General features: G+C 35.2%; 1 protein-coding gene across 3 annotated transcripts in view; it reads left to right on the plus strand.

Moving 5' to 3' along the window:
• The window catches only part of TBC1D5 (TBC1 domain family member 5), a 370,590-nt gene that overhangs the window by 327,066 nt on the left and 27,475 nt on the right, over positions 1 to 16,049 (plus strand). For all 3 annotated transcript variants that reach the window (XM_065752695.1, XM_065752698.1, XM_065752696.1), the window contains one exon: positions 3,489 to 3,649. In XM_065752695.1, the coding sequence (XP_065608767.1) occupies positions 3,489 to 3,649 (161 nt within the window). The remainder of the gene's footprint in view (positions 1 to 3,488; positions 3,650 to 16,049) is intronic.

Raw genomic sequence — 16,049 nt, forward strand, 5'->3', positions numbered from 1 at the left:
ACAAAGTATTTTTCCATCATTTTAGCAAGCTGCATTATGTCATGTGCATGAGTTCCTCATGTGTATTTAAAGTATCCATCTCCTGATGTTATCTGTGAAATTTTACTACATCATCTGCTTATTGCAGATGAAGTGGGTTAAGCACAGGCCAAGAACTGGAGATATATGTTAGATACTTACATTGCTCTCTTTAATTTTTTTTTTTGTTTTTAATCTTATATGAGAAGTATCTTCTTATTACTAAGATAGGAAAAAGAACCCATTTGGTCTAATTATGCATAATTATTTTTTCATTGTATTTTATACATCTTCTAGGGTTTCTGGTACATGATCTGTGACTAGAGGAGATCTGAGAAGCAGCAGAAAAATGCAATTGAAAAAAGAATAAAGAGAGGAAAAAGTGGGAAAAAGGAAGTCTTTCAGTACCTAAAGGGGGACTATAAGAAAGAGTGGGATAGACTCTTCAGCAGAATTTGTTGTGACAGGATAAGGGATATGGCTTCAAACTAAAAGAAGGGAGATTTAGATTGGACATGAGGAGGAAGTTTTTTACATTGAAGGTAGTGAGGCTCTGGAACAGGCTGCCCAGAGAGGTGTTGGAAGCCCTGTCCCTGGAGACCCTCAGAGTCAGGATGGATGGGACTCTGAGCAACCTCATCTAGCTGTAGGCAACGAAAAGGCAAAGTGTCTGAAGAAGAAGAAGAGGCAGTCAGAGAAATGTCCACAGAAGAAGCAGAATATAAAATGTAGGAGTGTCATGGGAAAGAAAAGCAAAATAAGGCAATAGAGTATGAGGGAGAAAATAAGAAACAGTTTATATGTCACTTCTTGTCATGAAAGCTTTATGAATGTTAAACTCAGGTCTATTCTTTTTTTTTTTTTTTTTTTGTCCTTTCTCATCCGTTTTGTCACATGGGATGTTTTATTCTTTGCAAGATCAATCTGTTAGTCTTCTTGTTAAGATGACATTTTAAGTAGTTCTGTATTTATTCCCTTTAGAAAATGTGAATTGCTGGTTTCATGTGGCTGTGGCTGTGCAGTATGTGTCATGTAGGGCAAATGCCGCAGAGAACTTGGCTCGGACTCTATCTCCACCCTGCAGGTGGCCCTGGCACTACTGGCATGCACACCACTTTGAGGACAGCCACTGTTCTAGAGCTTAAATGACTGAATAATGTTAAAATGTGTGAGTAGTTCCTTCTAGTTCCTACCCTTAGTTTGAAATGTTTGAATTCAACCTACCTGGTCTGCTTTTGTATCTAAATCTGAATGTATGTGTTTTCTACAGCCTTTTTTTTTTTTTCATTTATTTGTCTTTAATGTTCTTTCATTTCTTCAGAAACCTATATCATGGGAGAAGACCGTAGTGCATAATGGAGAGTAGACGTACTCATTCTAGAAAGGCAGTTAGTGTTGTGTTTTCAGAACTGGTTGTGCACTCACAATGACAAAAAGCATACCAAAATGTACACTGAGTCCATTAGGAGGTCTGTGCATTAATACACGGCATCTTTGAGAGTAAAAGTCGTTTGAATGGAAGCAAATCGTTAAGGAAAAATGGAACTCTGGAATTTGATTATGGTCTTGCAGAGGGGATAAATTTGCATCTATAACATCTGAATGATTTCATTTGGTGGATTGTTCTTGACTCTACAAAAAGAAGCATGAAAAGCACACCCTAAAGAAAGGAAAGGAAAAGGGAGAAGCTGAACAGAAATGTCAACTGGCATAGCCAAGAAAGCAGGAAAAGGGAAGAATTATAAACCTTAGTTCTACATGTTACTTTTTCTCAAAATGGCAAGTTCTACAACTGTGTTGTGTCATAGTGTAGCACCATCCCTAGCGCTGTTCAAGAAGCATTTAGATGAGGTGCTTAGGGATTTGATTTAGTAGTTCAGTGGGTAGGGATGGTGATAGGAGGATGGTTGGACTAGATGATCTTGTAGGTCCTATCCAATCTAATGAACCTATGAACCTATGAACAGTGGATTGACTTCCTCAAATAGTTTAGATGATTTTTTTAAAACTAGCATCTGTCTTAACACAACATTTTCGTAATTAAAGTTAATGAAAACTGTTGTATGAGTTGTATTTTCTTCTGGAGCTGTTCAAATAAAAATTTGTATTACATTTTTCAAAATTCTTTGTGAGCCTCAACTGGAATGAATAGTCTTTGTCATAAACTGCCTGATCACTTGCAGTGATAAAGCATCACGGTGAAATAGTGCATGGGTGTACACAAGTGTGCTCATTATGACAGTGGACAGCACTAACTTCTTTAGAAAGAATGCTTCATCAAAATCTATCAGGTAAAATGGCCTTAAAATTGGAGACATGAGAATTTATATTCGTTCTCAAACACAACTTACTGTTTTCTGTTGCAAGTCTAGAAATTGTCATATAGATATTAAATGTTAAACCCATTCTTGTAATCCAGTGTTCTTGTTCTCAGTTTTCTTTGTCAAGTTATATTGTGTGTTTGTTGAGAAACAAAGAGTTTCCTTTGCAGTGCTGATGATGTGAATTTTTTTTTAGTATGAGGTGTACTTTTGCTTTTTATACATCATATAGAATCTTCCCAGTCTGTATATATATCATATATGTGTTGTGTAAGTATTTATATACATATATGTTCATTTATTTATAAAGATACTTATATGTAGATAAATGTATAGATAAATAGATGTACAGCATATATACGAGGGATGCTGAGAAAGTAATACCTTCTATTTTATTATGATGGCCTACAACACTAGAGTCTGTGTTGGTGTGGCAATAGAGGATGAACCTTCCCACTAATGTTCCATTACATGTTGTCATGCAACAAATGGCAGCAGAGGGTCAGTCTGGCAGAATGGTGTCTGACATGGAAGTGCATATGAAGCAAAAATGTTTCACTAGATTCCTCCATGCAGAGGATCATTGATACCTATTGAATGTTTCTGGAGTCCAGCCAGTGGATGTGAGCACAGTGTGGCGGTGGGTAGAACATTTCGTCAGCGATGACAGCAACAGTGGGTCACTTATGCTGGCGCATATTTTTACTAGTACAGCACGCAGGCTTTTGTTCATCTCTGGTAAAAATGCAGTGCTAATGGTGGAGACTATGTTGAAAAATAGTGTTAGTGTCTGAAAATTTGCTCTATCGCATAGCTTTAATATGGTCTTTGTATGTGTCATAATTTCCATGGGTACAAATAGGAAGCATTACTTTCAGAGCAACCTATGTGTATACTATGTAGTGTGAGTATATATATATATACCTAGATATACGTTAAGATTCGTGTTTTTCTCTCATACAAAAATCAAGTTTTGTGTATGTTGGAATAGTTCTTCAATTTCAGTGCATGCTGACACACTTCAACATTTAATTGAGTGTTGAACTATCTGTGAATCTCAGCATGTATCAATTAAGACAATGATGTATGTACATAGAAAATAAACTGCTCACTGATTAATTATCATCTTACTTTGCACTTCTTTCATAGGTCAAAGTTCAAAAATCAGCTCATCTCCAAGCATAGAGAGCTTGCCTGGGGGACGTGAGTTTACAGGATCTCCACCTTTGTCTGCATCAAAAAAGGATTCGTTTTTCAGTACCATCTCTCGTTCTCGTTCCCAAAGCAAGACTATGAGCAGAAAAGAGTCGGTGAGTTCCTTAACTTTTTTTAAGCTATTATAATGTCACACAGCATTACATGTTACAGCCATCAATTCTCTCGTTCATTAAGCACTCGTACTTTAAAATGTTTCCCTTGGTTCATATTAATGGCAAAAGAAGAAATAAGCTATTTAAACTGTTTCTGTTGAGTAACACCTCCATTATGGATTCCATCCCATAGTCCTACTGGAAATGAAACTGTGAAATAGTCTGAGGCCTCTAAAAAGGAGGAAAGAACTCCTGTAAGTTGCTTTGCTTTGTTAGACTTCTGGTGTAGCCCTGAAGTTAATAAACAGTTCAGTGAGGAGCATGAATGCTCAGCAGATCCAAACATGTCCATCTGTTGTGCCTGAAATTCCTTAATACATCAGAGATTTCCCAGTGTCTGTAGCATCTGTAGTCACAGTTTTATTTCTTGCACAGTCCTGATCTTCCATTTGGCCACAAGACAGAATGTTTTCAGCCAAGAAGATGAGTACAAATTTTTCATAGGTGTGTTCCAAAGAAATTCTCATCTAATAAGAGATATTATAGGAGTACTAATTTAATAAACCTCATATGCCTTGGAGCCAGAGGATTCTTGTTTATTTTGCATACCAGTTCCCCATTGATTTTCTGCTGATTAAAATCCAGCTGTGTAGGTGGAAAAAAGTTGTGGGTTTTTTGTTTTTTTTTTTTTTTGTGAGATGAAGCCAGTTCTCCATTCCATTTTTGCCAGTGTATGTTCCTATACTTTCCCATTGATTTGAATAAAAACAAATAGCAATATTTCCATATTAGAGCATTCTTTGGTATTCAAAAATTTTAGAAACAGATCTAAATGTAGTATAGAAATCTAATATGAACATCGCATCACGTTCATCTTCAAATAGCAAAATCTTTATTAGTCATGTCATGTTTTTGGTTTGATATTTGAAATGTTTTGATGAAATGCCTAATTTTGCAGAAGACTTTTCAGCTTTTATTCACTAGAAGAGTTGTTCCATATTCTTCAGTAATACCTAAAGAAGAGTTGTGCTTTGTGGTTAGTTGGCAACAAGCCTTATGTTTGTTTTGTATCCATTTAGGACATATTAAACTGAATTTAAAGCTAAACTGACAATGTCTTTCTGCTTGTCCTCATGAGTTAAAGAAAAATAAATATACCAATATTCAAATTCTATTTACACAGTTTAACAAGATCTAAATCCAAATTTTGCTTACAACTTTTATCCCAGCCAGCACTTGGGTTTTTTGCACCAAGACTTCTCTAATAGAAGACACAGAAAAATTTTTCATGATAACACTCAGTCAGTTTTCAGTTTCCAGGTAAATAGCTTCTCTTACCTGTAAAATTTTATTAGTCTCTTCTCATGGATTTTTAACAAAATTGTTAATTCCAACAGATTTCTAGTCATTATGATATTTTTCAATAGATCAGTAGTCATGGTGATCTAAGATGAGCATTATTTTTCCAAAACATTCTTTGAACTGCACTACTTTATATTGTAACATTACATGATTAGACAGCTAGAAAACGTTTTAGGCTAGCAAAATCTATTTCCTTATGTTTGCCTTCTTAATGATTTTTAATACAGAAATTTACCATAACTGTTAGAAGAAAGGTTTGTTTAAATCCGTTCCTGGTTCCTCAAGATAATATTTGATTTTTATTTTCCTGTAAGTTTCATGTTGTCTAGCATTCCATTTAAAGAAAACTCCAAGAAGTTCATCCTGAGATCCCGAAGTAGTTGCATCATAATTATCCAGTCTTATAGTTTTTTCCTTTACAGGTGTTTTCTGAAGCACCTTCCCCACCCCCAAAAAATAAATAAATAAATAAGAAAGCACAATGGGCTCACATCTTTGTTTTATTTATAAAAACTCAAATTCTTTACATTTGTGTCTAATAATCACAGAGATTATGTTATTTAGCAACAGGGAAATTATCATTGTTGGAACATGCCATGCATCCATCACTTCATAAAAAGATGATTTTAAATGTGGTCAGATGGGCTCTGATGTCCCTGCCAACTTTAACCAATCTGTGATTCTGAGATAGTATGAACTATATGATTTAAATTCTTCCTTTCCCAAAGTCTGTTCAACAAGCTGGACTGTCATTTGAAGAGTTGTGATCAAAACTGATAATTGATTCACTGCCTTCAGGAATGAGATGACTCTATTTCTCACATTATACAGACTCCTTAAGATATTAACATCTGTCTCGTACTTGGTCTTCTGTTTTGTTTTTGTTTTCCTTTTCAAATACAAAGATCAATGGAATGACTTTTTTTACTACTGTTGACAGAAATAGATGTCCTGAATTTTATTTAAAGCTGTGAATCTGTAGCCTCAGGGCTGAATCCAACATATCAGATCATGTTTTGGCAGCCAATGGAAGCCTGATGCAATTCACATTATAATTGAGTGGCATTAAGCTATATGCTAATGTGGGGCCCACTAGAAGTGTTTGAAAGTCTGTTTTGTGCACAGCAGTGAAATGCCTCTTTAGCTCTTTATATAGCTTACTGCTTTCTGACACATTGCAGTTTCTGGATCCATTTTCCCATAAACAAGAACAGGAACATGCTAATATGTAATGCAGTCCATTGCCCATTATCTTCAGGCTGGGTTAGTTTTTCTGGAATAAAGTCCTAGAAAATTTCCTCTCGTAGCCTGCTTACTGCCACCTCCTCTTCAGCAGAGGAAACTGGGTATATCTGTGGTCTGTTTATTTCTGATGATGTTACATTTTCTTGTCCAGCAAACATGAAGGAGGATCTCTTTTCAGCAAATAGCAAAGTGGATTAGAACTTGATTTAGGAAATATGGTCTCACATTCTGGCAGAAAATTCTGTAAATGGCTTTCAGCTACAGAGATGTGCCAGAGGGGGATCCTTGAATCAAACAATGTAAACTTTTTTAAAAACTTTAGAACATAAGCAGAAGGAAGATATTTGTGACTGAAGATAAGGTTTTGATCTAGATAAATATGATATAATAATTAAATTTATATATAAAGTAAGTATCTCAACAAAAACCAAAAGGTCCATTTGGAAAGTGTGTTGATTAAAATACGCCCAAAGAAAACAATATTTCTAAGAAAAACCTGGAGAGGTTTATTTTCTTTACCAAAATAATTTAGTCCATCAGAATCCTCATTTCTTAGCAAATAAATAGGCCTGAATAAAAATATTGTGCAACATAATGGTTTTGATTGTGTAGACTTCTTAGTGAACTCAAATTTGACAACATATGCTGTTGTCCTTACAGGCAGGTAGAAGAAACTGATACTGTCTGTGATTTATGTGTCCAGTTTGAGTGATTTGGAGTTAGTTAAGAATACCTCTGCAGATTAGAAAATTAATTTATGGCATCATTTTCAATTAAGTAGGCATCTGCTTTGCTGATTTTGAAGCCTGTTTTAAGCATACAAGCTTGACAGTTCTGCTCAAGTAGAGATAGTATAAGAAAATGAAAGGGATTAAAGAGGGTAGATTTAGGTTGGATATAAGGAAATAGTCTGTTATAGTGAGGGTGGTGAGGCACTGGAACAGGTTGCCCAGTGTTGTAGTTGATGCCCGTCCCTGGAAACTTTCAAGGCAAGGCTGGATAAGGCTGTGGGCAACCAGATCTGGCAGTGCATGTCCCTGATCACTGCAGGGGAGTTGGACTAAATGACTTTAAGGGTTCCTTACAACTCTAAGGATTCTATGACTCTATTCTATGATAAACAAAAACTAGAGAATTACACATAAAAACGCATGCATACAGAAACTCTTTTGAAGAAAAGCATACTTTTTGTGCGTAATGACATGTCATGGAGACCTTGGATTCCTATGTATCTTCTCTCTGACATTATTTTTTAAATCTGTTAAAAAGGCTTCAAGCAAAACATTTATACCAGTTCATATTTAAACATGCTGAATATTTGTTTGGAAATACACATGCGTAAATATGAATGAGTAAAGGACCCTTTTTAGTTACACATCCAGAATAAAATAGTGTGGCCAGAATAAAATAGTGCCTGCGTTCAACAGCTAATTGCTTGATCGGTGTGTATCAAGCCTAAATTTAAACACATGGCGATTGTTTCTGAGTGTCTTAAGTTTAATGAACTTCAGTGCCTTAACATTTAACTGCTGTTAATGCTTTAGGACACTTGCTTTTGTTATTTTGGTGTGACAGGGCAATAAGACACCCAAAGAAGGTAATTTATTTAGTATTTCAACTTGTCAAACTTCAGAGGTAGATGAGAAGAATAGTAAATCAGAGGTGCTGCCAGGTGTCACGTGAGCATAGTTCATAGAAAAGCCTCTTAGATGCTTAGGAAGTGTGATATTTTTCTCAGTTTCCTTCCTCAGGCACTCACAGCATGCTGTGTCTCAAAAGAGCTGAAAACAATTCAAGGAAAAATAAGCTGCCTTTTTAAGTTTTTATTAGAAATACTTGCATGTTTCATATAATTTTGTAAGAAGACAGCTGTATGCATGAGTGGCAGCTTTGAATTCAAATGCTCCTTATCTTTTCTAGAGTGATTCATTTCAGGGAAAATAAACTGTACTGTGATAAATGCAGGAAGTTAATTGTTTAGAAAAAAAAAAAATAAGATGAATAAAAATCCAAGTGACTCAACAGTGCTTTTTCTGTCATAATATGAGCAGTCAGTACATATTCTGAACAGATCTGTGGACTATTTGGAAGATTTTAAAAACATCATTGTAAACTGTTGTATTTCCCTGGTACAGGAGGTTGAGATATGTGCAGCCATATTTGAGTTTCCAGTGACTTCTGCATAGAAGCAAATTAGAATTATGTAAGGTAGTGTAAAAGCTTTTTTAGTTATTGGAGCGCCCTTTGTAACAATGAAGGAAAATTTGAAAAATATCAAAATCTGGTATGATTGAGACTACAAGCAATAGGAGGATCAAAGTGACTGAGGAGCCAAGAAACATGATAATTTACTCCTGCAATCATGTTATCTGCAGCTCAGCAGGTGCAGGAACTAGCTCTGTGCATGGTCTTTCCACCCATTAATCGTGAAGCTAATGTTTCAGCATCCCAGTGGCAAAGAGAAATACATCTGGGGATGTTGGTGGTTTGAGCTGCCCCTTTTTCCTTTTAAATGGAAATCTCTTGCCTTCATCCCGCTCTTTAAAGATAACACCACGAAATTACTGTCCATTTCTGTGAAGATCTCAGAGACCTGTACTGAACTCTCAACAAAAGCACTGCCGTCTCTATATCAGGCTACTCTTTTAATTGGCTTGGGGTTTTTTTGTTTGTTAGTTCCTTTTGACTGGAAATGGTTTCTGTGTTTGGGGATTTTTTTGTTTTTATTTCCAGGGTGCAGTGAATTATAGGTGTACACTTAAATTTAGAGTAGTTGGATTCTTATCAGTTTGGTTAAATCTTTCCCTTTAAAAAGAACAGAATTTGTACTTCTTTTAATAAGGTTGTATAAACATTTTCATTTGTATCTTTTTATTGTCTCTGCATAATCAATATACTTAAGTTTTACCCTCCTTAAACTCAGAGTTTCTAAATAATAATATCCTAATCTGGCTTGTGTTCTGAATCTCGGTAGGAGTTATATCAAAGGTCAAACACATCTAGACTAAATAAAGAAGAGTTCAGTGGAACTTCTGCAACTGATGCCTAAAACAACTTTAACTGAAGATGAGTTGAACAAACAGTATACTATAAGAGTCCTTCATAAAGGACTTAGTGTATGTTAAACTGTGTATATATACATACTTACTGAGACAGCAAAATTAGGAAGCATAATTGCATATGTATATCCTTCTTAACTGGCTGCTTCATTCAACAAAATACTTCAGTGACCTAATACTGAAACATGGAACGTGAACTTCATTCAATGTAAAATATCAGTGTCTTCATCATTCTGTATTCATTCAAGAATACTTATGGCATTATTTCTAAGAGCTCTAAATTCAGGGAAAAAAAATGTTTCTTTGTTTTCCTTCTGCTCACATTTCTCTTACATTTGCCCGAATGGTCCGTGCAGTCTTAATGTTAGTCAGATGTGATGCCAACCAATAACAGAGGAACTCATTCATGTATGTGTCTATTTATAGGCATCTCCTAATTAAATAAGTATCACAAAATTATTCTTTATACTGAAATATTGCAATATGATTAAGTCAGCGGTTTCAGCAGCAGCACTGACAGGAACTTTCTATCAGTATCTATATTCAAAGGGATAATTTCTATTTTCTTACAGCTCTTTCTGTTGTCCTACCAGGATTTGTCAGTTCCATAGATCTTCCAGCATTTCATGGATTTTGTTCTTAAACTCTGTCTCCCTGCAGTCCTACAGGGCAGTGCCAGCAGTCACAAGTCCCTCGTGTCCTGTGTTTACTCCAGCAATGCCATGTGCTGGTTTTTGGCTCTGTGACAGTGTGATTAGTGTACCTGGAATCTGTTCCAGTAACACATTCACCTGTGGGAACTGCTTCAGAAAACATTAAACTGCCACTTACCATCTCCAGGTAAAGTGAAAGGTGGCACACTAAACTGGCTCCAACGGCATGATCATGGCTAATAGGATTTGTTTGAATTGCTTAAGATGGAAATTCAACAATAAGGCCTGTGTGTTAGAAGCTGTGAGCCAGTTTCAGCTAGGTTCGTTATTTTAATTAAAATGAAATAGGTATGATAGACAGCTTGTGAGAGATCCTGTGGGGTTCCATCTTTTGTTTTCTTCTAAGCATATATACTGATATGTAAATAATTTAGGTTTGTTTTGAAAGACAGTAAATCATATAAATAAATAATTATAACTCAACACAACTAAAATATGTCTTTTTCCCCAGACATTAACATTTTGATGGAGGCTTTACATTATTTTTTTTACCCTTCTGTCCCAATAAAAGCTGTAGGCTGCTCCAAGTTAACATATTCTACATCAGCCCGTTTGTTCATAAAACAAGAGGGCAAGGAGAAAGAACGGAGAGTTACTCTAGTTTGTAAGAAGATGAGAAATAGCTGACCACTGGTTATTATTCCTTATGTTCAGAAAAAGCTAAAGATACACAGTACAATAAAATACATACGTATCTGTTTCATACACCATTAAATTTAAAGAGAGTAAGAAAAGAATATTTTTGTTGTATTTGAAAAGTGTTGGTCTCCTTAGACAGTGAAATTTCTAAATTGTTAGAAATTTTAATATTGGAATAGAGGATTCCTTGGTCATTGACCATACTGAAATAGAGTTCAAATGTTTTCAGTTTTTAGGGGCTTTGTTCTCTTTTTTATATTTATTTCAGTAGAGAAAGGTTGAAGTATTTGTTTTTATTTCTTTTTTTTATTCATTCATTATTTAGTCATTTACCAATAATCCATTGTTTCTATTTTCATGTGCAAAACTTGGGAAAGCATTGTTTGACACCAGGCCTATATATGTTATTACTGAAAACATGCAGAGGAAAGTCAGGGTTATGCTAGTATCCAAAAACATGTGCAGGCGAGTGCCTTCTAGAATTTTGATTTATTGGCAAACTTGTCGTGGTCTCATCCTGTTTGATCATTTCTATCTGTATTGTAAAATTCCTTTCTTGTTTCTGGCACTTGCTTTCAGTCAGTGCCCTCTGAACAAAATAATTTAGTATTTTTTTGCAGTGTTGGTTCATAACCTGATTTAGATGAACTTCCAGCAGCCACACTAAATATTTTGTTGACTTTTCTTACATCCTTTGTTTTAGTTTCTTTTTTTTTAACTCACCACTTCCAGAGAGTTGTCACTGAAATATCTTCACTAAAAACTATGTAGTGGTAGTTCTGTTTCAGATTTAAACTAGTCAGTTCTTCTGAATCCACTTCTTTGAGCAAACTGATGCATCATGCCATGCAGTGTTTAACTTTCATAGTACTATATTTTGATCCAGACTTCTAGGATTCCTTTTTACCTCATTCACTTGTGCCTGCTCTTGTGTCCCTTGATGGCTTTGGAGACACACAGTAGTTTCAGAGAGCAGAACTTCTGTTTTGGAAAGGAACGAGTCAAAATAATGATCAAGGCAAGCGAGAAAATGGGAGTGGGTTGAAAGTATGCTTCTGTAGGCTTTATGTTCCCCTTAATATGCTTTAATGCAGATAACTACACCACCACTTCCTTAATTAATCTAACAGAGACTCTGTACTTTAAGGTGCACATTACAATAAATAGGTAACTATCAGCAAGTGTATCATACCTATGTATGCTACATAGTTGGCACCTATGCCTACTTGGAACAGTGAAATAGAGTGTTTAAAAAATGTTTCTTCAAAGCCATGAAAGAAACATTTCTACTTAAGCTGCATTATGTCATCCTGGGATAATTCAAGCAGTCTGGAAGCAGTTTAAATGATTTAAAATAAAAACACGAGTCAAGTTCACCATGCATGCAGTCCATATGAAAAAAAATGTGTTTTATCTGAAATTACTATGCTTAAAATGTTGGATATTGCCGACAATATATTCAAATTAATGAAAAAAACAAGCAGTAGTGAAGATGTCAAAAATACAAATCATGAATAAGTTGAATTTGGCAATGTATAGTAATGGGGTACCTCAACTAGTACAGGAACAGAGAAATATTGAGGTAATAGTTCAGCTCTGGAAATCTTTACGTAGTCTCTATTTCTACAAGAATTAGTACAAATAGGGAGTATCAAAAGAGTAATAAATTCATATCTGAAATAATTCTGAATTGTAATTGTTAATTCTGAACATTTCATAAGCAATAAAATTCTCAAGATAAATGTAACAATATGTACACCATCTGTCATATCCTAGGTGAACTTCATCAAGTAAAAGTAACTGTGCTCACAACTAATCGTTCCATATCCCCTTCATGCAGAAGCAGCTTTCTCTAAACATCAGCAAAACAAATGCTTTACGATTCTTCAAAAAATTCTGGAAATTTCCTCTTTTCCATTGGCAACAGTTTGGTTCCTAGCATACTGAAGCCATGTCTATAAGACTAACTAATAACACCGTATTGTTTCCATGTCCTCTCCATATGTGTTTCTGTAGCCATCTGTTGTCTCTTGGCTTACTCTGTAAAGTCCTTCAGATAAGGGTTTTTTGTTTATGCTTGTATGGCACCAAGCAGAATGAGATGTTGTTCCTGATGAGGGTCTGGATGTGATGCAATTAAATAATGCATAAGTTAAATTAATATGTAAGTTTTTTTAAGTATTTCATTGTTCAGAAATGGTGATTTCTGGTTTAAGTGTCAGCATATGCTGTGAAGTGATCTGTGGCTGACATAGATCATAAATTCTATGGGTACCAACCAATATTCAACTATCTGGGGTTCAAGATTAGTAAGGTAAATCTTGTATTTAATTAGCTGTTTAGCTGTTAGACTGAAAAATTAAAATGAAGTAAATTTTCGCAAAATGGAAACAGTAACCACTGCTTGTTTTCTCGAGGGAAATTTGAATAAAATAAAATGAGAAAGCAGTTTATGCCATGCATCTGAATTTTATTTGACATGTAAAATTCTACCAATATCCTAGGGGTATACCTTGTGTATGTTTTATGAATAAGCACTTAAGTACTGGTAAGACTCTGAGCAAGTCCCTGGCTTTAGAATTTCCCTGAATAAATGTCATTTTTGCAGTTACTTTCCTCTAAATATTTCAGTACTTCATCAGAATTATTTTCGAATTTGCCCTGTCAATTTGCCAAATGCTCAGGGATTTACTCTTTGTGTTTTTACTACGAGTACTGAATGAGTGGAAAATGTGATGAGGCAAATTAATATAGGAAAAATACAAAGGCTGTAAACCTACCTTTCCTCGACAAATATTTACAGTCTGTGATGGTACTCTGGGAGAGTATTCTGGGCAGTACCACTACATGATTATATTCTTAGATACTTTTTTCATTGCATTTCACTCTACCCATCACTGAGCACCATCAAACCAGTAAGACAAACTTTTATTCCAACAGAATTCCGTCACTTCTTTTGATTGCAACACTCTTGCATAACCTTAGGTACCTTGAAATGGTCTTAAAGACAGTTTGTTTTCCACTGCACTTACCACTCAGTAGTACTGCCAGGCTGATTGACTTCATGAGCCATTCAATTCTCACCTGGATGGAATTTTGCCTGAATGTTCAGGAGTGAACTACTGGGACATATGTAATAGTAAGCCATTGAGAACAGAGTATAATTCTTGAGTTTCTACATGAATAAGACAGACAAAGCTAGTTTTTCATTCAAATCCTGAATAGTAAGACTGAAATCTTACTGTTAGTATGAAAGATATTACAGACCTGAATTTGTGCATATTCCCAGTTTTCTAGTTCCGTGTCAAAGTATATGTCATATATTTGAGAGAAAGCTTGCTTAAACTGGTGAAAGCAAGGTTGAAAAAGAATGGCTTCTGCCAAAACTATTTTTCTTAAGACCTTGGCTTCTGTAGGATGATAAATTCCAGTGACCTTAATCATTTTTGCAAACCTTATTGCAACTTGTAAAGTGATGAACTGTAAAAGAGTAGTATTATTCTGTCAAAACTGTAAAACTTGCTGTAATCTGTTCTTGAAGGTGATGACCACTTTCAGTTAGTTAGTTATACCTTTTTTTCTCAAACAGTAAAAACTGTTGAAAAAGTAAGCCTGGTGAAAGACCTCATTTGAGTCTACATAGCTCAGGAGAAGAGGAAAGATATAAAAATTTTATTTCCTGAGCTGTCTTTGTAAAGGTGAGAAGATAGATGAAAGGAAAGGTAATAAAAAGGAAAGAATGAGCTTTGGACAAAATGGAGAGCACTAGAACTGTATGGATTTAAAAAAAATAGGGAATAAATGACAGATGATTCATCATAAAGAAATCAGTTTTGTGAGCAAAAGTAAAATGGAGACATATCAGTGTAAGCAAGGATCTGGATACGGATATGGAGAAAGATAAATAGGAGAAACTTGTACATAAACCAATTTTATTTCTTTTTTTTTTCAGATTCACACTTACCAAAAGGAAAATAGTTGGAGATGTGGATATGAAGTTATTTGAATAAATTCTTTCTTTGATTAGAGATGTAAATGCTACCATAACTTATATGGTTTGTGAAATATAAGTCAGTGTGCCACCACAAATAATTTCCTTCTCATTCTCATGTTAAATTAATTACTGATCAACTGTAAGGCTTTAAATCATCAGTAATACTGAACGTGTGGGAAAGTTTTTTGAGGATCGTGGGACTAAACTTTCAGACAATATTGTTAAGATGTCTTACTGTAAAATAACATTATTTAATTTGCATATCCACTGCAATGATCCCTTTGTTTTATTTGCTGCTTGATTTAGTTTTCTTCCTCATTAAACAGCTCATAATACTTACATGCTTTATAGGACATTGTTCTCAGTAGTTTGGTAATGAGTTTTTGTTCTGATAGTTATTTAGATTGTTTTTTAATTTAATGGTGAACTGGTTAACCTTTGAAAGCTGTGGCTGAACAAGTTTGAATCACTGTTCATGTTTCTGGTACTGCATCTGTCAGATCAGATGGAAGGTCAGTTTCTTAAGGAAAGTCGGACCATAATGATTTCCTTTTAACGTACATTTGGTCAGTTCAAAGAATGTATGGGTCTTTGCTCATGGAATCAAATCCTCAATGCTTCTTTGTACACAAAATAAAAATGGTATCTAGGGAACCCACAGTCTCTGCACAGTGTAGCACAAAAGTTGGCACTTGCAGAAAGGAGTAGCAAATAGTGTCTAGACAAGAATTGACAGCATCTGCACAATAGCAGCTATAAATCGGTTGTTTCATTTATTGTTGCCAAAGAATTTGACTTTAGAGTATTGAAAAAAAGGTGTGCTTTTTCTGGAGTGCTTTTTGATTTTCCTGCTTACCTTCACAAAGCTGTAAAACATTCATAATTTGCAGAATAATTTTTGAAAGATACTGCAGGTAGGTTGGTTTTAGAAATGTTGATTGAAAGTGACTTTTGCTCAAACTGCTTCTTGGAGCAGTACAGTCACTGACATTGGATCAGGTCACTGATGTTGAATAGGAGCTCTACCAGTTCTGAGTAATCTCTTCCTGTGCTGCACTGCTCTCCTAATGGAGATTTTTTTCCTAATGACCAATTTGAACCTTTTAAGAGGCAATTTTTGGCCTTCTGTATCATCTGCCACTGTTAAGAATTTTTGTACATCATCTTTGTAACTCCACGTTGTTGCAGCTCCTAGTATCCATTTTAGTCTCCTGTTTGACAAAATAAACAAGTCCCTTAGGCTGTCCTCCACACCCGTAACCATCACAGTAGCCCTATATCAGACCAGCTTCAGTTTCTCAGCATCCTTCTGGATGGAGCACAGGCCTTACAAAGAATGACTGAGGGAGCTGGGATTGATCAGTCTGGAGAAGAGGAAGCTCATGGGA

The sequence above is a fragment of the Cyrtonyx montezumae genome, unplaced genomic scaffold (assembly GCF_038088225.1).
Source record: "Cyrtonyx montezumae isolate F1298 unplaced genomic scaffold, pur_monq_1.0 scaffold_8, whole genome shotgun sequence".
Lineage (NCBI taxonomy): Eukaryota > Metazoa > Chordata > Aves > Galliformes > Odontophoridae > Cyrtonyx > Cyrtonyx montezumae.